Genomic DNA, 22,515 nt, shown 5'->3' on the forward strand with positions numbered 1-22,515 from the left:
TCAGTCGAGAGGGGACATAATAGCCATTTTCAGGAATCTAAAAGAGTATCACAAGGAGGAGGGAGAACAATTGTTTTCCTTGGCCTCTGAGGATAGGACAAGAAGCAATGGGCTTAAGTAGCAGCAAGGGAGGTTTAGGTTGGACATTAGGAAAAATTTCCTAACTGTCAGGGTGGATAAACACTGGAATAAGTTGCATAGGGAGGTTGTGAAATCCATTTATCAGGGATAGTCTAGAATATGGTACTGGGTCCTGCCATGAGGGGACTAGACTAGATGACCTCTCGAGGTCCCTTCCAGTTCTAGAGTCCTAGGATTCTAGGATTCTAGGATCCCTGAGTATTTATGTTAAGAGTACATAGAAATGAACTACTCAGATTTTAAATAAAACAATAAAACAAAACATCATAAAATTTGCTGCACATTGTAGAAACAAGTGTAAAATCCTAGCATTCCCACTCTTCAAATTCTAAGAGACAGACAGGAAGAAAATTATAAAGGAAGTCCCTAACATTCAAAGGAACATGCTATCTCCGTCATTTCACAGAACAAAAAGTTTGTGATATAGGATATTTCACAGTTTCCTGAGACAGGCTAATTTTGAAGACAAATAGTTGGGTTTTTCTTAACATGCGAATGAAGCTGAGCAATGCTGATTTTTCATTTCAGTGTCTAACCAAAAAATCTAAGGGGGGGGAAATAATTTCAGGTCAACCAGAAACAGGATTTTTCTGTTTGTTTTATTCATTTTATTTCATTGTTAACAGCATTTTTATCTTTGTTTTAAATGCATCAGGATAAAGCTTCAAACAAAATTCCATTTCAAAATTTTAAAAGTCAAAACACTTCATTTAGAAAACTTAATTTGAGAAGTGGGAAGAAGAACAGGCTAACTATTTATTCTCTGAATTAACCCAGTTTCACAAGTAGTTTTGGTGTACCTGAAACAATACTTTTTGATGAATAAACAATTCATCCAAAAAATTTAACCAGCCTTATATACCATATACATGTCTGAGTACAACTTTTGGCTCTCTAATAAATACGTAAGTAGGCTGCATTATTGAAACTAGAGTAAAAGGTCAAAGGGCATTCGTGATTACCAGACTGATTATAAATAATGCATGGAAATGTAGAAAATGTGCTTTGAAGCACACACAAAAAACAATAGGAAAGAACTGGTCACTTACATTATTCATGTATTCAGACAGAAGATCTTGGAGAGCTTGGCGGATGGCGTTGCATTCTGTGATTATTTGTTCTCTATGAATGTCACGAGTGCAGGAAGAGTCAGCTAACAGTGCTGCTCCACTGATAATCCCTTCCAAATGTTTCTCTAGTGATGGCCTTATTTTTTCTTCATTCATTGTAAGTGGATCCAATACGATTAAACTCTAGGAAAAAATAGACAAAATACAAATACTGTCCATGTTTTGATCATCTCTTGCCTAGTTAACTGTAACATTCTATTTTCCTGTCCTCTCACTTGCCACTATGTTCCCATTCAAGTATATCCAAAATAATCATGCTCAATGCATCTTCCCTTTCCACCATTCTGACTATACTCATCTTCTCCCTGAATATTTTCAGACATGAACATTCAAAATATTCAGCTTCCCCTTTATAATTCCCATTCTAGCTATTGTTTCTTCCCTCCTAGTCCTTCAACCTTTGGGTGAAATGCTATTTATCTATTCTACATACTCATATGGCCCTCCTCCCTGTCGTGTCTGAGCATACTACATGGTACTTAATATATTTATCCAAATGCCTATGAAGTAAGGAAGTGCTATTATCCACATTTTGCAAATGGGAAGCAGAGACACCAATTAAGTGACTTGCTCAAGGCCACATCAGAAGTCTGTAGCAGAGCAGGGTACTCTATCCAACCTGCTAGATTCATGCCAAGCAGTAGCAACTTAGACCATACTTCCTCTGGAAGTTTTGCCACTGACTTAAAGAGTGAAAAGCTATTCTATTTGTCTACTTAATTTTTCTCTACTTTCTCCAGAAATATAATCTATGCTATCATGTGCCGAAAGTGTCCGTCTGCTATGTACATTGGACAAACATCTCAGACACTTTGCCAAAGGATTAATGCCCACAAAACAGATATCAGACAAGATCACAAAGAGAAAACAGTTTCTTGTCATTTTAACCAGAAAGGACACTCTCTCAATGACTTAACCACCTGCATTCTGCTACAAAGACCTTTTACATCTGCACTTGAAAGGGAATCCTCTGAACTGTCATTCATGTTAAAATTCGACACTTTCCAACAAGGACTTAACAAACATTTGAACTATCTCACCCATTACCAAGATAGTTTCCCCAATTATCACCTCTAATACCATTAACTCACAAACATCCCACTCTCCCTACCTCTAATATCATCAATTCACAGACACTTACCTTCCTTCCTCCCCCCCCCCCCCCCCCCGCATCTCCCTCCTGTTCTGCAATGTGATTTGTCCCTTTCATATTTGTTCATTTTTTTTAATTGTATCCTTTGGTATATATGGTTGTGACTACTTTCTTCCACTATTTGATCTGAGGAAGTGGGTCTGGCCCACGAAAGCTCATCATCTAATAAACCATCTTGTTAGTCTTTAAAGTGCTACATTGTCCTGCATTTTGCTTCAACTACCCCAGACTAACACGGCTACATTTCTATCACTATTAAATATTTAAAGCATCTATTCAAACAAGTGAAATCTTCTATGGCTTTTCTAAGCATAGACAACAGGCAGAACAACCATAGCGAAAAAAGATGGCAAAAAGACTAAAATATAAACTATTCTCATTGAGAGTACTCTTTATAGCAGTGTCATTGTCAACTTTAAAATATTGCTATGCATGCAAATATACAATTCCCATACAGGTCTCCAGAAAGCAAAGGTGTTTAAACTGGAGAAGTATTTTTATTTATGAAAAACCAAGTGTGACATAGTCAAGGGTGGTTTAGTGAAGTCTTTGCATAAAGAATTTATGACATGGCATGTCTGACAATACTGCTTCTATGCTATTTGACCTTTATCTTAATTATAATAAGTCATGTTGTAAACACTTTTCAAACTTCAGTTCCTAAATCAAGGCACCTAAATAAAAGTGACTTGATTTTCAGAATAAGCACCCATATTTTGTGTCATCTTTAGGGGGAAGTTGGGTATCCACAGTGGCAGATAATACAATCGTACACAATATTTAGGGACCGTATTATATTACACTTATGATAGTTTGTGTGTAATTTTGTGCTATTCCATGCAGCTCCCACAGGAATTAAATACATTGGGAGATGACTAATTGAAAATAAACACCTCCAGAGAAATAATCACCCCATCCAGTGGTTTCCAGATACTGGTTCCAGGTGTGTGCATGACAACTGAAATATCTCACCTCCTACAACATCCTGACTTCTAAATGGTTTCAGACCTGGGATGGCTTTACATAGAGAAACAGTGCCACTGCTGGCATTACTACTGTATCCAGGGCACTGACAGAAGCTAAGCTGCAGAATGACCTAGCAATGTGCTGACAGAATAAATCAATAGAGTCAAATGCTCATAAAGAAGCAACTTCAAAGCAAACAGAAAGGATTCCTTCTCACAGAAGTCTTCTTGGGTTTTGGTTATATAACAATACCTAAATGATCTGATTATACAGATCCAGAAATTAAATATTGGGCAATAACAAACAAAGGGATTCAGGCTTTGGTTTTAATTCTTCCAATAATTTGGTTAGATATGTATACTCTCTTCAACAGTATAGAGAGGCTCAAAAGAACAGGCAATATCTCCCAGTCAGATGTATGACAAAGAATATGTAATCAGCTGGTTTTGCCTTACTCAGTTCTGAGGTAGTGACAGGTAGAAGAATCAACACAAATGAACCAGAACCTACAAAAGCAGAGAGATTGAGCAGTTACAGTTTAGATTTGCTAATGTGTCCTGCCTGAATGTCTTTTTCTGCTACTGAATTAATGCAGTGAGCAGTAAGCAAAACAAGCTTGAAAAGAAAATGAGTATTTAAATTGCATAGTTAGGCCCAAATTCTCAGCTTCACTGAATTTCTGCTCCATGGAAAAAAAGAGAGATGGGAGCTATGTGAAAGCTGTTTATAGCACCCTGAGTTTCTGAGCAGATTTGTGCCATCCTGAGTTCTGATATATATTGAAGCTGCCTTTGGGATTCTCTAATTTTTGCCACTTTGGTATGGTTTCCATGGGACATCATGCCTATTGCATTGCACTCTGGCTACGCCCTGTATGCTAAGGCCAAGTTAAGGAGTGAAGAGGTCAGCTCAGGAAACAGACTTACACTACGTCTACACTGCAGGTTTGTTGCGCACACATTTTTTTGCAAGAGATTTGGCGCAAAAAAATTCTTGCGCAAGGGAGCATCCACACTGCATGTACCTTTGCACAAGAGAGAACGTCCACACTGCATGGACAGTCTTGCACAAGAAAAGCCTCCTGGAACCACTCCAGGCATGGCAGAAGGTCACCAGTTACTTCCGAGGTGCCGGAGCCTTGCAGAAACACGTGCTTCAAGGGTCCCCCCCGGACAGCTGTTTCTCTGCTGCTGCCTGCTTGCTACCTCTGTGAGGGACAGCAACGCTTCAGCAGTGACTGTTGTGGTTGCCCTGTGCTTCTTGGGATGCCACAGCCTTTCTATTGCTGCCATGGAGCTGGAACTGCTCCTGGGCATGTCCTGGCCCCACACAGCCATGCTGCATTCTGTGCTGCACTTGATACACGGTGCCATGCTGCTCCTGCAGGAGCTTGACTGTGACGACACTTTGGAGTCCCTCTCCCAGAGTGCGGAAGCGTCACTGCTGGACCCACAGTCCATTGTGGAGAGGCAGTTCTGGAGGCTGGACACCAGTTTGGACTGGTGGAACCGGCTGCTCATGAAGTGGTGGGACGACCAGCAGTAGCTCCAAAACTTTCACATGAGGAAGGACACATTCTTGGCGCTGTGTGCCTGGTTCACCACTGCCCTCTGGAGATGCCACACTCACCTGTGGCCCACCATCTCCCTGGAAAAGTGAGTCACCATGACCCTCTGGAAGCTTGCCACCCCAGACAGTTACCGATCGGTGGGCAACCAGTTTGGCATGCGGAAGTCCACCGTTGGGGCCCTCCTCATGCAGGCAAGGCCCTCTGGGGCTGCAATCCCTGCACGGAGGCAGGAAAGGAGTCCTGGCTGTGGGGGGTGGAGTGGGGGTGAGGGGAAGCCCCATCCTCCAGGGAGTTGTGCTGTCCCACCCTTGCACAGCCCTGCTGCTGGGAGGGGGCAGAGTCATGGTGGGGCTCCTTGGGGGTTTGGAAAGAGAGGAGATGGGAAGGGGGGCAGGCACCTCCCAAGGACTCATGCTCCCCCTCTTTCTTATTCTCTGTGTGTGTTTTCTGTTTCTCTGTGTACTTCTACAGGTGGTGAGGATCATCTATCTGGATGGGAGATCTGGATGCGACCGTGGCCGGATTTGCTGCCATGGGGTTCCCCAACTGCGGGGGCACCACAGATGGGACCTGGACATCGAGCTGCCCACTTCATCAATCGAAAGGGCTACTTTTCCTGGTCAACCACCGTGGACAGTTCACAGACATTTTTGTGGGGTGTTCAGGCAGGATACACGACGCCCACATCTTTGGAAACTCCCACCTGTACTGCAGACTAAGGAGGCCACCAGGAATTTGTTGGTTGGAGATGTGCAGAAGCCACTGTGCATCATGGGGGACTACCCCCTCATGCCATGGCTCATGAAGCCATACACTGGCCGTCTGGACCCCAGCAGGGAACAATTTAATGCCCACCTCAACTGGACCAGGATCCAGTGGAATGCACCTTCGGCCATCTGAAGGCGCACTTCTGTTGCTTGCTGACCTGCCTCAACATGGGGGAGCACAACATTGCCGAGTTATACGCAGCATGTTGTGTCCTCCACAACATTGTGGAGAGGAGGGAAGAGGCCTTCCTACTGGGCTGGGGGGCAGATGCCAGCCAAGTGGGCAGTGCATTTGAGCAGCCCTGGACAACTGCCATCCAGTAGGCCCACCAAGCGGGGTGTGCATCTGGAAGGCCCTGAGGGAGAGGTTCTCACAAGCACCCCACTAACTGTTCCCAGGGCCTCCTACCAAGGGGCCCCTACCTTGCGGTCACATCCCTTCCCCCACCACAAACCTGCCCTTTCCCTCTTCCCTGATGTCAACAAACAAGCCTCTTTCTTTTGCAACCAAAAATAAACTCTTTTTATTTTACATGAATGAAAGGTGAGCAGGAGGAGGAGGCTCTAAAATTGGAAGGAGGACTTATGTTTCCAGAGGGGGCTCCTGTGCCACCTCAGGTTCAGGGGCCTCGTCAGCCTTGTGGCTGGGTGGGTGAGGGGAGCATAGGGAGGTGGTGAGGATGGGGGGCAGAAGCAGGGTCAGGGTTGGCAGGGGGCAGAAGGAGGGGGCATGGGCATGGTAGGAGGACAGGAGGGTGGGAGTCACGGGAAGCAGCATGTGCCATATGGGCCACCATGCTGGCTATGAGGTCACCAAAGCGATCGCACCACTCCATGAACTGGTCCGAGGCATGTTGGCGCCATTAATGGTTGGTGCAAACCTTCTCTGCCAGAATCTGCTCCATGCACTTGATGGCCATCACATGCCGCCGCCTGGATCCTGGCACACCTGTGTGTCCCCTGGCCTGTGGCAGCTTGTAGCGGTGGACTGGCTGGCCCCTCACTCCAGACTGGTCCGGCTGTGAAGAACACGCAAGAGGGAGAGGGGGTCAGTCATCTCTGCAGACACTGTCCCTCAGGCTGTGCCCTCCTCTGTGAGCAGCGACCGACATTCCATGGCCCAGAGGACTGCGCTGTCCACTTCCCCCCTGCCAGCCCATGGTCAAGCAGCCCAGGCAGTGTGGCCACAGGGGGATTCCCTCAGGGGCTACAGAAGAGCTGGGAGCAGCCTGGAGCTTCCTGGGGGCCGCACACACAGGGGCATCTCACAGCCCTGTCTATGGGCATGTCTGCTGTCTTGCATGGGCAGGCATGGCCACGTAGTCTGTGCGGCACTCCTTGGTGTGTGTGGGGTCTGGCGTGTGCCCTTGTGGCTAGCCTGCTCCCAGCCAGTGCACCCCACTCCCATCCTGCAGTGGCAGGATGTGCATGTCCAGCAGGATCCCAGGCATGCTCAGGGGCTGCCTGCTGCATCCACGTGCCGCACTGTAATGCAGCACGAGGTTGCACGTGCATGAACCCCAGCACGGCGTCCAGCCAGAGCAGCTCGAGCGACACTTACTCCCCACCCTCCCGCCCTCTGAGTGAGTGACAAAGAGACCACTCACCAGAAGATTTGTCCCCAGCATCCGAGGCAGCCTGGGAGACATCCTGACTGGCAGCCACCAGCTCCAGGGGCAGGGTCACAGTGGGACTGGTCTCCTCCTCAGCTTGCCTGGCCGGCTGGCCCTCACCCTCTTGCTCCTGCTCCATCTGGACGACAACAGGGGTCCACAGGCCAGTCTCCACAATGGGGGATGAAGCATCATCTTCCTCATCTCCTAGGATGCAGTGTAGCTGTGTGTAGTAGGCGCAGGTGTGGGGTCCTGCCTCCGAGGGGCCACTGACATAGACCTAGGACAGCCACAGCTCCTTGGCCTTACACTGGACCTGTTCAAAGGTCCAGAGTGGGTGCTTGCTGTTGTCCAAGATCTGCTCCATCCAGTTATAAATGTCTGCATTCCTCCTCCTGGCCCTGGGATCTTGCTGGGCCTCCTCCTGTCACCACAGCTCCAGGAGGGCCTCGACCTCCAGGCCAGACCAGGAGGGTGAGTGCCTTTTTGTGCACCTGGGACAGCTCCCCATGAGGACCAGGGAGGTGTCGGGGGGCTTCAGGGTCAGACATAGAGAACTCCTGAAGCCTGTGGCAGGGAGAGACTCGTGGTGTGGTGTTGCTGTCTGGGATTAGCTTCTGCCATGAGGCTTCTCCAGGGGGCTTGCACCTTTAAGGAGGGGCCAGCAGACAGGAACTATAGAGCTGTGATGACTTGCATGGAGTGTCCACCAGAGCACATGTGCTTTTTCTGGGAGGCCAGTTCTTGTTCAAAAACCCCCTGCTGCCCATCCACACACACCTTTTTGAGCAAGAGCTCTTGAGCAAAAAGGCTTATTCCTCATAGAAAGAGGAATAACTATTGCACAAAAAGCTCTGTCTTCTGACAACGTACTGTACTTTTTCTTGTGCAAGAACGCACTTGTAGTGTGGACACTCTTGAGAGTTTTTCCTGCAAAAATGACCATTTTGGGACAAACACTCTGCAGTGTAGACGTAGCCTTAGTGGCACTGAAACAGCTGTGAGCTCCCCTACACTCTGGTGATGCAAAGGTCCTGAGAAGGCATCAGAGAATCTGACCCTGCATGTTCTTTTAAAACAGTTTTTAACATGTAATTATTAAGAACCAAACACTTCTTTACTCTATGTTTAATTATGAATGCCATAGGAGTTCTATGGAGTTTATTGTGGAATTCTTAGTACACAAAAATTTAGGAGGGAAAATATTCTAATTCTACCTGTTTTGGTCTACTATAAATCTCTATTTACTTCTACACTGCCGGTTGTGTTTGGATGAAAGATATTACAAAGCTCCTGGACAGTATTTGTTAAGTAAATGCCGTGATACATTTCCACACAATGAAGATTTAATGAGATATTCTTCCAACAGACTATTTATTACAGCAATTCATGGCACAACACTGCATATGCAAGAACAAGAGTGAAGATTACTGTGGTTCTTTACCATATACAACTTCCTGTAAATAAAGCACAACCTTTAAATTTATTAAATTCATTCAGAACAGGGACTGCTAACAGGGAGTTTGGAGAGGGAGTTCTCCAGGTGGAGAAGCAGCTAATACAAGACCCTTGAGGGAAGTGGTTGTCTGTAGCATGTGTTTGTGGTTTTGTTTGGGGGTTTCTTGCTGTGTGCTGAGCTTGTGTTTATTGTGTGGTGTTTCGTGGGGGGGGGTTGATGCCCCTCTTCCCCACAGAGCGTGTGCTATGGATGGCAGATGGAAGTTGTGAGCTTCTAATCACGGTTTGAAATCTAGAAGCCTCTGCTCATTGGCTGAACCTTAATCAGGGGGTGGGGCTATCAAGCAGTCCAGGGATTTATAAAGGAGTGACTCAGTGACCAGAGAGCTTACGAACAGCGAGTTTAGGAAGGGAACGAGGTATACTTGCCATTCTTTAAAATTTTTCACTACACTCCTGCCCTTCAAGGAGGCATTTAATAACAACTGAGGAATTCTCTCAGAAGGAAGGCAGGTATGGATATTGACAGAGGGATGCAGTCTAGACATACCCAAACAGAGCTCTCCCAAATATGTGTATACAAGCAGGGGAATCACATCATTAGTTTATAGTCTATATGTAGCTTAAAAGTAACACAGGTGGATTTTTTAAAAATTTTCCATGTGCAGAAAAAGCTAAAGAGAGAGCAGCAAAGACAAACGCCCAAAATAAACTGCATGATTCAGTGTGATTTCTACTGTTAAAGCCATTCTCTTATTTTATATATTCTGTAATGTGTGCTCACCAAACCAGCAGAACTCAGATGTACAGTGTGCTGGGATATTTCTAGTTTAGGCAAGAAAGGTTTGTCACCCATTCAGAAGTTATCCCTATCTCCTAATAACCAAATTACACTGAACAGTGTTCTTTTCATTCTGTGAGAACACTGGCAGCAGATTTTGAGCCAAACTGTGCAAGGTAGAGCATTCCTGTTAACATTATAGGAACTGAGCAAAACTTACTAGATCAGGCCCATAAAGCAGAATTAGTGATTCCTTACTAGAGGGAACGTATGTGCAGAGAATAAATTCAAGTACTAGAAGAAATGGTAACAACAAGAACAACAACAGCATTATCATTATATATCTAGTTTTTATATCGCATATTCATCAGTAGATCTCAAAGCACTTTACAAAAGAGGTCAGCATCAGCATGCCCAATTTGGGTATATTTAAGCTTTGATTTGACCATAGTCAATCAGCAGACCAGTGGCAGAGCTGGGGCTAGAACTCTGGTCTATTAACATCAAATAGATCAGGTGAGAACCAGACATGGAGAGAGAAAACCTGTTTCAGATCATTCAGAGTTGTTTGGGAGACGACATTCCTCAAAATTATTTTTAACTGCTGAAAACAAAAATAATTTTTGTCTAAGCATATGAGTCATATCATGCCTGTTGATTTAATGATAGTTTGTAGTGCTGTTGTTGTTTTGTTGTAGCTGTACTGTTACCAGGATAACCTGAATAAGAACTCTGTAGCCATGACAGAAAAAGAGCATAATTCCAATCCTGAACTCTTCAATTATGTTACATGTGACAGGCATCAGGACAGAGACATTTATTCCAATACAGGCAGTCCCCGGATTACGTACAAGATAGGGACGGTAAGTTTGTTCTTAAGTTGAATTTGTATGTAAGTCGGAACTGGTACATATTGTAGGGGAAACTCTAGCCAAACATTTCTCCAGAGCTCAGTTTTATTCTCCCACACCTCACTTCCCTCAGTCCTTTATTCTCGAGCTAAGGTGTCTGCTGAGAAAAGCTGCTCCGCGTCTCCCTGGTCTGCTGGGGGAGAGGGGGCGCTAGCTTCGCATCTCCCTGGTCTGCTGGGGGGAAGCAGCTAGTGCGGGGGTTCCTCATTTTGCTGGAAGTGGTCCCACCAAGCTCTGGGTCAGTGCACTTTATAGGAAAGCCTATGCTAATATTGCCCACTCTGAAAAAACAGAATCTCACTTTCTAATGCTTTCAGTGTCACTTTTAGCAAGTACTATATTAATTTAAAATAAATTAAATCATTTTCCAGAGCATGGTGCAATGGTACATGTTTACATATTTACCTACCTCAAGCTCATCAAGTGCACTTCCTAGCATAGCTGAAGGAGATGTAGGATGAACCTTTTGATTTCTAATTCCTTGAGAAGCATTAGAAATGACACTGACAGCGCTCTGTATTTCATTGAAAATTGAGTCCTTGTTGGCTGTAAGGGATCCAACATCTGAATGTTCCAAACAAGCTGAACAAATTGAATGTAGGAGAGATGAATTTTCCTTTAGAGAAGCACGTGCTGCTGCAATTTCATCTCGTTGATTGCTAGATTTCAAATCCTGTCAGCAAAAGAACAGTTTAAAGCACACTAAAATTGACAAGTAATGTAGAAACAAATTATTCCATTCTGTACGATATTTGCTAAAGGATACGTGTACTTAAAATTTCAACAAAGATTGATTTACTATAACTTTTTTCTTTTGCAGCACTTTATTGCTTGTTTTTAGAATAACTTAGATGAAAGCAGAAAGTAAACTGAGTGAAAGGAAGAGGAACAGGAAGAAAAAGGGAGTTTTAGAATAGTTGATGCTCCTGCTTCTAGTCTCTGTTCTTTCAAACTGTGGGCAGACGAGTAAAGTGAAAAGCACAAGAATGAGTGAGAAAACGAGAAGGAAGTTGCTGACAGCCTGAAAGTCAACTGAAATGAGCAAGGCCCTGTCACTGGGTGGCTGGCCTGCTCCATAACTGAAGGAGCTGCAGCGTCCCTATGCCATAACAGGTGCTCTCAGTTGGCCTTATTTAATGGATGGGGCTGCACCTGGAGCTATAAAGGCTCAAAGAGAGCCCCAGGGAGAGAGAAAGCTGCAGAAAACACACAAATGACTCAGAGCCCCCTGAAAGGGGAGGCTGCAAAAGTCTGGGGTATAAAAGGGAACTAAGGAATTGCTTACGTTTAGACAATAAAGTTATCTTAAGAAAAAGACTCTGAAGGCAGCAGGGAACCCTTAGCAAGCTAATGAGACACTCTGGCATGTGACACAATTCTTCTATTCACTTTACATCTAAACACATTATTTTAAAAAATGCAGCAACCACTTATTCCCCCATCTGATGATGGCTGGAAAACGACACTTTCAATATTGAACAGAGCCCTTGTTTTAACCCATATTTTTGTGTGGGCTGGAGAACCACCAAACTGGATCTTGCTTCCTTGAGATAATTTGGAAGACTCAGGGTCAAAGTAACGAAGAAGGAGCTTAAATTTAAGTTGATCACTGCTGCTCTCTGATCCTTTGCTTAGCATAAATTGAACTATTTTTAATGTCTTTTTAATCATCTGGAGCATCTGGTATTGGCCACTGTTGGCAGATAGGATACTGGGCTAGATGGACCTTTGGCCATTCTTATGTTCTTATCATCGATAAACCATTGTATACACAAAATCCCACACTACAGAGCTGGGTTCTTTCATGCAACATGAAGCCACCCTAGCATTTAGTTGCAACTTGTGTCTTTGCAAAGTGTCTGGTGACTATGCAGCAAGAACATTATTTCATACAGAGCTGTCTCTTTTGTTTGGCGAATCGAGGTGAGTGATCCAGGCCTCTCCCTTCAGTGTGTCACGTGGCGCTCAGGCTTAGTATCCAGAAACAGCAGCCATAGGCCCCCAACTCCATGGTTGCTCCAGACCTGGAACATCCATGGAAAAAGTAGTGGATGCTTAGCACCCACCAAGCAGTCATCTATCAACACTTCTCCCTCCCCCAGTGCCTTCTCCCACCAGTGGGCCCTATGGATCAGAACCTCCCCTACCTTCCTAGTACCTACTACTAGCTGCAGATCAGCTTTTTCACAGCCTTAGGAGGCACTGGTGGAAGAGGGGAGGACTGAGGGAGCAGGGCACTCGGGAAAGGGGACAGAATTGGGAGAGAAGATGCAAGATGGGAGGAGGTGAGACAGAGGCAGGGTGGGGAAGAGGGAAAAGGGGAGGGGCCTGGGCAGAACTGGAGGGGGAGCACCCACTGGGAGATTATAAAACACAAGCTGATTTGTCCGGATCCTCAGACCTCTACGGCTTCCCTAGTGACATCCCACATTGATAATAAATGTATATAAACATTATGAAAAAGATTGGAAAGCAAAGGCTCTTAATCTCTGGGTATCCAATAAAGTTATTAAGTTCAAATAGTTTGTGATGTTACCTTTGCCTATAACCATATGCCCATAATCCTCCTGATATATGCTATCTGCAGAGGGTCAAAGAGCCTGGAGTCAATGTTACATCGATCCAACGCTCCAGTTAGTTGGATTTTTACTATTTACTATTTTTACTATTCTTATTTTGGGTACATTTGGTCATACCTTATATCAAGCCAAATCCTTAAGTCCTTCCCATAGCAAAATTCAAGGAGGTTTGTGTCTGAGTAAATAAAAAACCATGCTTAATAATCAACTCAACACTGGGCATAAAACTAACATGGTGACCCATAAAGCCTGAGTTAGGTTCCTAGGCTCCTAATACACTGAAAAAGGAGAGACAGGAACATAAGAATGCAGTGCACAAACCCAACACACAAGCTGGAGTAGCATAATTTAGCCAATAAAAGCTGCTGACCAGAATGGCATCTATCACATAACAAAGGTCTGAATGTTCAGGATACACATGCCTAGGCACCCACAGTGAGGCTGCAGTGTGCATGCATAGAAGCTGAGGGAATTTATGCTCCAACAGGTTTAGGACACTGTTGAATGAGAGTTGTATGCATCACAGCGATACCTAACATAAGACTTGTGCGCCCTCAAAATGGTAGATAGGCATCAAACATCTTTGTGGAGTCACACCCTAAGTCTACTTTGATTTAGCCCTTGCTCATAAATTTAAACAACTTTCATTGACAGATTACTGTGTGGTTGCCACATAAATATATTGGTGTATATTCAGCTTATGTCTTTTCTGCAAGTCACCCCCAAAACAGATTTCTATTATTTTAATTTCCATTATGAGACAATCCTAAAGTTTCCACAACATTTCCAAGTGTCTTTTATAATTTAGTCATTCTCTTTGAGTTAAATGCATTTGCCTTACTTATATATCTTAGAATACCATTTGCTTCTTTACATAATGAATACACTGTCACTGACCTTTTCCTCTAGTCCCCTTTCTTAATTTTTTCCTACAGTTGTAGTCCTTGCACATATATTCTCTTTCATTAGGTCTATATGCATGCTTGAAACACTGACCCACTTCCGTAATCTAGTGTTTATTATAATTTGCAATTTCCTCAAAAAGTATTAACTTGCTTCTTATCTTAAGGTTATCAAGGAATTTTTAATCACTCAAAAACTTTAATAATCTTTTAGATCTTTCATGCAATATTAAATAAATTTAGTCTCAGCAGTGAGTTTTGCAGGACACAACTCATAAGCTCCTTGCCTTTTCACTTGGTAACACTGGATATAATCCTCTGCACTCTTGCATCCAGCTAGCTTGTTATGCAGGACTCATTTTAGTATTAATTTCATCTTTCGTTATTATTTTAGTACAGTATCACATAGAGGATTCAAACTGAGGCCAGTACACTATACAAAAATATAGTGTATCCTCAAAGTACTTACAGGCAGATTTTTAAAGGTCTTTAGGCAGTTAAAGATGCAGATTGTCATTTTCAAAAGCCCCATTAGTTGTCTGTCTTTAGATACCTTTAAAAATCTGGCCCTTACAGACTAAGTGGTTAAGACCAACAAAAGTGGGAAGGGAAACAGGAACACAGAGTAGAACTGCCTTGTCCAAGATCACACTGCACATCAGCAGCATAACCTTGTCTTGTCTCGCCCATTCTAATATTGGATCCATTGGATCAAGCTGATCCCACCTTCTAAAATGTGAGGGGAGTCTCCAGATACAGAAATCTCAATGTGATTATTAGAGGTGGGAAAAGTGAATACAGAGATTTTATTTCAGAAATGCTAATACTTTTACTTGAATAATTTGGAAGTAGTTCTTTTCATTGTGACATCTAAGTGCATGGGGGCTATGCAAAGAAGTGGTACAGAAAAAATATAGCAAGAAGGGAAAAAATGAAAAACAGAATGTGAAATTGCAAAGTAATATTGACTACTGTTTTATACTATTCTTTCCCGTCTTTCTACTTTCTAGTAGGATGAAAAATTCAATAAAGTAGATGAAACAAACATTTAGATTTTACGTATAAATTTTAAAAATAACTTAAGGAGACATTATGATAATGTTAAGATACTCAAGGGCCTACTTTGTGGCCATTAATGAATACCTATTGTGATAAAAACCACTGAGGAAATTACTAACTCCACAAGACACCACAAAACATAATACTGCTCACTTCTAACATACACTGGCATACTACCTAAGAGAAAACTCAAAAGTTGCTATCCATGAAATGCAAATACAGGCAGTCCCCAAGTTACGCGGATCCGACTTATGTCGGATCCGCAGTTACGAACGGGGCTTTTCTCGCCCCGGAGGACGGGAGCGGTGGAACGCCCAGATGATCCGCGGTCCCGCCGCCCACGTCCTCCGGGGCGAGAAAAGCTGCTCCCCGTCTCCCTGGTCTGCTTGTCAGACCAGGGAGACGGGGAGCAAAGCCTCGGAGGATGCCCGCAGCGGGACAGCCGCAGCGCGCCTGGGTTGTCCCGCTGCGGGCGTCCTCCGCGGCTTTGCTCCCCGTCTCCCTGGTCTGCTGGGGGGGGGGGCGCAGCTAGTGCCTCCTCCCCCCCAGCAGACCAGGCTTTTCTGCCCACGACGCCTGGGGTAGAGCAGCTGGGGCGCTACTGGGTTGGTCCCACAGCGCCGCTCCTCGGCGCTACTGGACCAACCCGGCAGCACCCCAGCTGCTCTGCCCCAGGCGTCCCCAAGTCAGCCGCTGCTGAAACTGACCAGCAACTGACTACAGGAAGCCCGAGGCAGAGTTGCTCTGCCCCCGGCTTCCTGGAATCAGCTGCTGATCAGTTTCAGCAGCAGCTGACTTGGGGACGCCTGGGGTTCTTAAGTTGAATCTGTATGTAAGTCGGAACTGGCGTCCAGATTCAGCCGCTGTTGAAACTGATCAGTGTCAGCAGCGGCTCAATCTGGACGCCAGTTCCGACTTACATACAGATTCAACTTAAGAACAAACCTACAGTCCCTATCTTGTACGTAACCCGGGGACTGCCTGTATATTAATTTATTTTGTTTGCTTAGAGCTTTTAACACAAGATGCACTTGAAATCATACTTTTTACTCTATAGCTAAACAACAAAATATTCTCTCTCTCTTATTACACCTTCTTTCATTTAGATACCGTATTTTCCGGCGTATAAGGCGACAGGGCGTATAAGACAACCCCCTAATTTTCTAGTTAAAACATAGGTTTTCGTCTTATACTCGCTGTATAAGACTACCCCCCCTTAAGAGGCCAACCGGCAGCACCCCAGCGCCCCTCCGCCTCCCCGGCTTTGCTCCCAGTGTCCCTGGTCTGTTGGAGATGGTCCCCAGCAGACCAGGGGCACCGGGAGCAAAGCCGAAGCAGCGGCGGGGTGCCGTGCTTCTGAGGCTTTGCTCTGGCAAAGCCTCAGAGGCGCGGGACCCCGCCGCAGCTGCGGCTTTGCTCCCGGTGCCCCTGGTCTGCTGGAGACAGCCAGAGCAAAGCCTCAGAGGAGCGGGACCCCTTCGCCTCCCCGGCTTTGATCCCGGTGCCTCTGGTCTGCTGGGGACCGTCTCCAGCAGACCAGGGACACCGGGAGCAAAGCCTCTGAGGACGCCGGCAGCAGGACAGCCGCGGCGCGCCTGGGCTGCCCCACCGCCGGAGCCCCTCCGCGGCTTTGCTCCGCGTCTTCCTGGTCTGCAGACCAGGGAGACGCGGAGCAGCTTTTCTCGACCCAGAGTACACAGGCGGCGGGACCACGAGGTCCTGCAGTCCGTGTTCTCCGGGGTGAGAAAAGCCCCGTTCGTACCTGCAAGTCGGGGACTGCCTGTATACCCGGCGTATAAGACGACCCCCGATTTTTGGGGGATGTTTTTTAGCATAAAAAGTCATCTTATACGCCGGAAAATACGGTTTTTTATATCATTACTGATTTTAACAAGAGGTTTGGAATATCCATAAACATCTGTAACATGTTCCATTTATTAATACCTACTAAAGTTAATAAAGACTAAGTACTGTATAAAGAATAAAATAACTTTCTTCTTGCAGTTTCTTTTTATTTATGGTTTCATTTGGAACTATTATACTATACATTTTTTCACAAATAACAGAATGTAAATATCATTAAGTAATGAAATGCATTTAACAACACTGATAGTATTAACACAATGTCTCATTTCTGTTTTACCACTATTTAAGGAATCTTGTTTGTTTTATGTGCAGCATATATATCTTACTTTCAGTGTTGAGCATTAGGTCACCACAGAAATCTATTAGTCTTTATTCCTCCCATAATAGTTGGGTTTAAACTTTAGAATATTCTTCAATACCTAAAACATTTTACTTCAAACACTTTATTTTCTCTTTTGTCACTAACAACAAAAGCAATACCCCAAGCCTGGCGTCCCTGAAACCTGGCACCTTAGAAAATAATTGAGGACACAGCTACATGAGCACTCAGTACAAATGAAGCTGGGATGTAAATCTGTTACAGTAACTCCAGTGTGTTATACAAGGGCAGAGTTTCGGGAGAGCAGTGGGGGGGAGGGGTTGAAAGTAGTTGTGCACTCCAGGATGCAGCTTGCTTTTCATCCTGTTCCCCAGACTATCAGGATGTAAGGGGAAAGTACTTGCATTCTTTGCATGCCTCTCACATCTGGATGGTGAGCTCCCTTCATCAGCCAGACGTGATAAGCATGCACAGAATGCAAGTGCTTTCCCCTTGCTCCCTGATAATCCTGGAGAGCATGGCTGCTGCCTTCCCTGACCCTCCCAAAACTCCGCCATTGGTGTCTTGCGTGAACTGTCTACATTGACAGTGATCGTGCAAACTGACATTCCATTGATTCAAACTCCCGCAGAAGAGCTCACATGGATGCTTATCCTGTGGCTGAAAGGGCTGCAAAGCAGTAAGTGCAGACATACTCTGACTCAATGGAAGCTTTGTGGGTGATCAGCATGCCTGAAATTCAAGACCAAGGTGTCTTAATTTGGGCACACAAGCTAAGGCCACTTCTGGACATGTTAGCTACAGGGGCAGGAGATATAAATACTATATTGTAGGTTTCCTATTTTCCCCCGGAAAATAGACTGTTTCTAAAAGGAATCGTGGCCTGGAGGGAAATCAATTGTGAAATGAGTAACATAAATATTGCTGAAACTTTTTTTCATCCTTGTTTTCTGTACCAGTTAGAGATTAAGAGAAAGTGGTCAGATTCAGATGCAAATAGTTAGTCATCTAAATCCATACTTAGGCATTGACGAGGCTTGATTTTCAGTTACTGAGTTCCCACTGAGTTTAAATGGGAAACAGGTGTACTCAGCATCAATGAAAATCAGACCAATTTTTTTTCTTGTTACTTCAAACACTTTATTTTCTCGTTTGTCACTAACAACAAAAGCAATACCCCAAGCCTGGCATCCCTGAAACGTGGCACCTTAGAAAATAATTGAGGACACAGCTACATGAGCCCTCACTGCAAATCAAGCTGGGATCTAAATCTGTTACAGCAACTTCAGTCTGTTATGAGATGACAAGCAAGCCATGGCCTGGAGAGCGCGGCTGCTGCTCTTCCTCACCCTCCCAAAACTCCGCTCTTGGTGTCATGCATGAAATGTCTGCATTGACAGTGATCGTGCACACTAGCTCCTCCACAAGAGTTGCTGTTGGCTTACTGGCTAGTCTTCAGCCGTGGGACCTGGTTCTGACCAGGTATGAAGTCCAGCTCCCACCAGAGCGGTCTGTAGTGTTTCTATTCTCCCAGTCAGCCATTAGGTCTGCCTGGGTCGAGCCCCAAGAAGGAACTGCCAAGCCCTGGCCCAGCAGCTTCTTTTATATCTGCCTGCTGCCACTCTCTTCTGCTTGAAGGACCTCTCTTCTGCTCCTCTTGCTGGGCAGGGTGCAGAAAGGCCTCTAGCAGGGATATGATCCACCCCATCACTTACTCATGCCAAATACCTAAGCATTTTTGTTGCCCTTTTTTGAACTTTTTCCAATGCTATCTTTTTTGAGATGAGGTGACCATATCTGTACACAGTATTCAAGATGTCAACACGCCCTGGATTTATATAGAGGCAATAAGATATTCTCTGTCTTATTCTCTATTCCTTTTTAAATAATTCCTAACATTCTGTTTGCTTTTTGACTGCTGCTGCACACTGTGTGGCTGCGTTTAGAGAACTATCTGCAATGACTCCAAGATCTCTCTTGAGTGATTGTATCTACATTAGTCCCCATTATTTGCATATATAGTTGGGATTATATTTTCCCATATGCAATACTTTGCATTTATCAACATTAAAATTCATTTGTCTGTATGACTGCACCCTTTACACTCCCAGAAGAGATGGCATCTCAGGCAGAAGGGGTAAAGACAGGTCAGCCACCCCTGAGTGCTAACCAGGCCGCAGTGTGCAGTAGCAGCAGCAGCTGCTGGGAGTCCCGGGCCCTTTTGAATCAACAGCTTCTGAGGCAGTTGCCCCCTTTGCCTCCATCCTCCCACTCTCCCGCCCATTGGCAGACCTATGTATAAGCCTCTGCCAGTACAGGGTCTTATTTTCAGTGCTTGATCTTGTGAGAGCAATAGCGCATATCACCCAACAAGATCTGTCCTGTAGAAGTAGCTGCACCAGTATTATTTTTTCTAACATTTTACTGAGTCACTGCCACAACTCTTAAAAAGCATTTTTGCAATCCAGTTACAATGATTTATACCTCAGCTGCTGAAAGGGATAAGTGAAGAGAGTTTTCTCTATTGTATAAAATAATAGTTGCCACTGGCAGCCTCACAAAACAGTGATCTAACACCCTGGACCTTGAAAAACACAGAGAAAGTCCGAGGTTTCTGAAATTCAGTGCTGTTTCCAAATAAACAGAAAACAGAAAAATAATGTAGGCAGAACATAGAATCATAGAATACTAGGACTGGAAGGGACCTCGAAAGGTCATCGAGTCCAGTCCCCTGCCCTCAAGGCAGGACCAAATACTGTCTAGACCATCCCTGATAGACATTTATCTAACCTACTCTTAAATATCTCAACAGATGGAGATTCCACAACCTCCCTGGGCAATTTATTCCAGTGTTTGACCACCCTGACAGTTAGGAACTTCTTCCTAATGTCCAACCTAAACATCCCTTGCTGCAGTTTAAGCCCATTGCTTCTTGTTCTATCCTCAGAGGCCAAGATGAACAAGTTTTCTCCCTCCTCCTTATGACACCCTTTTAGATACCTGAAAACTGCTATCATGTCTCCACCCCCCCTCAATCTTCTCTTTTCTAAACTAAACAAACCTAATTCCTTCAGCCTTCCCTCATAGGTCATGTTCTCTAGACTTTTAATCATTCTCATTGCTCTTCTCTGGACCCTCTCCAATTTCTCCACATCTTTCTTGAAATGCGGTGCCCAGAACTGAACACAATACTTCAATTGAGGCCTAACCAGCGCAGAGTAGAGTGGAAGAATGACTTCTCATGTCTTGCTCACAACACACCTGTTATTGCATCCCAGAATCATGTTTGCTTTCTTTGCAACGGCATCACACTGCTGACTCATATTCAACTTGTGGTCCACTATAACCCCTAGATCCCTTTCTCCTGTACTCCTTCCCAGACAATCGCTTCCTATTCCGTATTAAACTGATTGTTCCTTCCTAAGTGGAGCACTTTGCATTTGTTTTTGTTAAACTTCATCCTATTTTCCTTAGACCATTTCTCCAATTTGTCCAGGTCATTTTTAATTATGACCCTATCCTCCAGATTAGTCGCAACCCTTCCCAGCTTGGTATCATCGGCAAACTTAATAAGCGTACTTTCTATATCAATATCTAAATTGTTGATGAATATATTGAACAGAGCCGGTCCCAAAACAGACCCCTGTGGAATCCCACTTGTTATGCCTTTCCAGCAGGATTGTGAACCATTAATAACTACTCTCTGAGTACGGTTATCCAGCCAGCTATGCACCCACCTTACAGTAGCCCCATCTAAGTTGTATTTACCTAGTTTATTGATAAGAATATCATGTGAGACCGTATCAAATGCCTTACTAAAGTCTAGGTATACCACATCCACCACTTCTCCTTATTACATGAGCAATAACTTTTTAGAACACATAAATACAGCCATTTAAAGAATGGTTTTTCTATTCCATATCAAGACTATCTGAAGATTTACAGTTCATTAGAGCTGGTGAAATTTTTCAATCAAAAAAATATTTTGATTAAAAATGCACATCCAGGTTAACCAAAATTTTGCAATTTCACCTCAATTTCTCCAATGTTTTCTGTTTTCTTAAAGTTAAAACTTCAAAGAATCCCCCCAAAAATGAATCTTTGTCCTGACTTTTTAAAATTCAAAACAGCTTGGTTTTAAAATAAAAATAAAGTGGAAGGAAAATAGAAAATTACTCATTTTGTTCATCCCCAAATTATTTTTTCTGACTTTTTGACTCACCAAAGAGCTTCAACGGTTTTCTTCTGAATCACTCAAAACACTTAATGTTTTTCAAAATTTCTAGTGCACCAAAAAATCAGTGATTTGCACAGCTAATACGTTGAGTTATGGTACCTATGCAAGAGCCAACTGAGCAAAACATTAAAACAAACAAATGCAGGAAGTAGTGGATGAACAAAGGGAAAAGTAAGGTCATGCAGCAGGACAAAGTATCCCTAAGAATAAATTTACCAATAGTAAATACAATCTATGCTTGCATAGTAACGTAGAAAGCCATCCTGTTTAAAGCCTATTTTGCTTCACTCTTCATTAAAATGGTTAATGGAGAACAGATACTCAATTAATATTCAAAAAGAAGGAAGGAATGATAGCCAAATTAGGGAAAGAACGGGCAAAGGAATATTGAGATAAATTAGATGTAATCAAATTGGCAGGGGCTGATGAAGGTCATCCTTGTATATTTAAGAACTGAGGAAACCATGAAACCAATTATCTTTCATGAAGGATGGGTGAGGTCCCAAATGACTGGAGATGGGCAACCAAAGTATATATCTTTAAAAAGGGAAACAAAGAGGAGTCAGGGAATTATATATCAGTAAGCCTAACTTCAATATGTGGAATGATATTTTAAAAATTATTAAATAAATAAGCATATGGAGGGTAGCAGAGTTATAAGGACTAGTCAGCAAAAACAAATTATGGCAAACCAACCTAATTCCCATTTTTGACAGGGTTACTGACCTCATCAATGGGGGAGGGGAAAGAGGGGAGAAATAGAAAGGATATCTATTTAGTTTGTATGGCTTTTGACACTATCCCACATGATAGTCTCATAAGCAAACTAAGGAAATGTGGTCTAGATGGAATTACTAGAGATGGGTGCACAACTGATTGAAAGACCATACTGAATGGTTTGCTATCAAACAGGGAGGGTATATTAAATAGACTCCTGCAGGGGTCAACTCTGAGTCCAATACTATTCATATTCTCATATGATTTGGCTAATAGAGTGGAGAGTATACTTATAAAATTTACAGATTTCATTAAGAGGGGTTGCTAGCACTTTGGCAGAGCATCA

General features: G+C 43.9%; 1 protein-coding gene across 5 annotated transcripts in view; it reads right to left on the minus strand.

Annotated features, from left to right (window-relative positions):
• Positions 1-22,515, minus strand: part of CTNNA3 (catenin alpha 3) — a 1,020,369-nt gene that overhangs the window by 749,465 nt on the left and 248,389 nt on the right. For all 5 annotated transcript variants that reach the window (XM_075934910.1, XM_075934908.1, XM_075934909.1 and 2 more), the window contains 2 exons: positions 10,900-11,163; positions 1,191-1,394 (listed from right to left, as the gene is read on the minus strand). In XM_075934910.1, the coding sequence (XP_075791025.1) occupies positions 1,191-1,394; positions 10,900-11,163 (468 nt within the window). The remainder of the gene's footprint in view (positions 1-1,190; positions 1,395-10,899; positions 11,164-22,515) is intronic.

Source organism: Pelodiscus sinensis, chromosome 8 (assembly GCF_049634645.1).
Source record: "Pelodiscus sinensis isolate JC-2024 chromosome 8, ASM4963464v1, whole genome shotgun sequence".
Classification (NCBI taxonomy): domain Eukaryota; kingdom Metazoa; phylum Chordata; order Testudines; family Trionychidae; genus Pelodiscus; species Pelodiscus sinensis.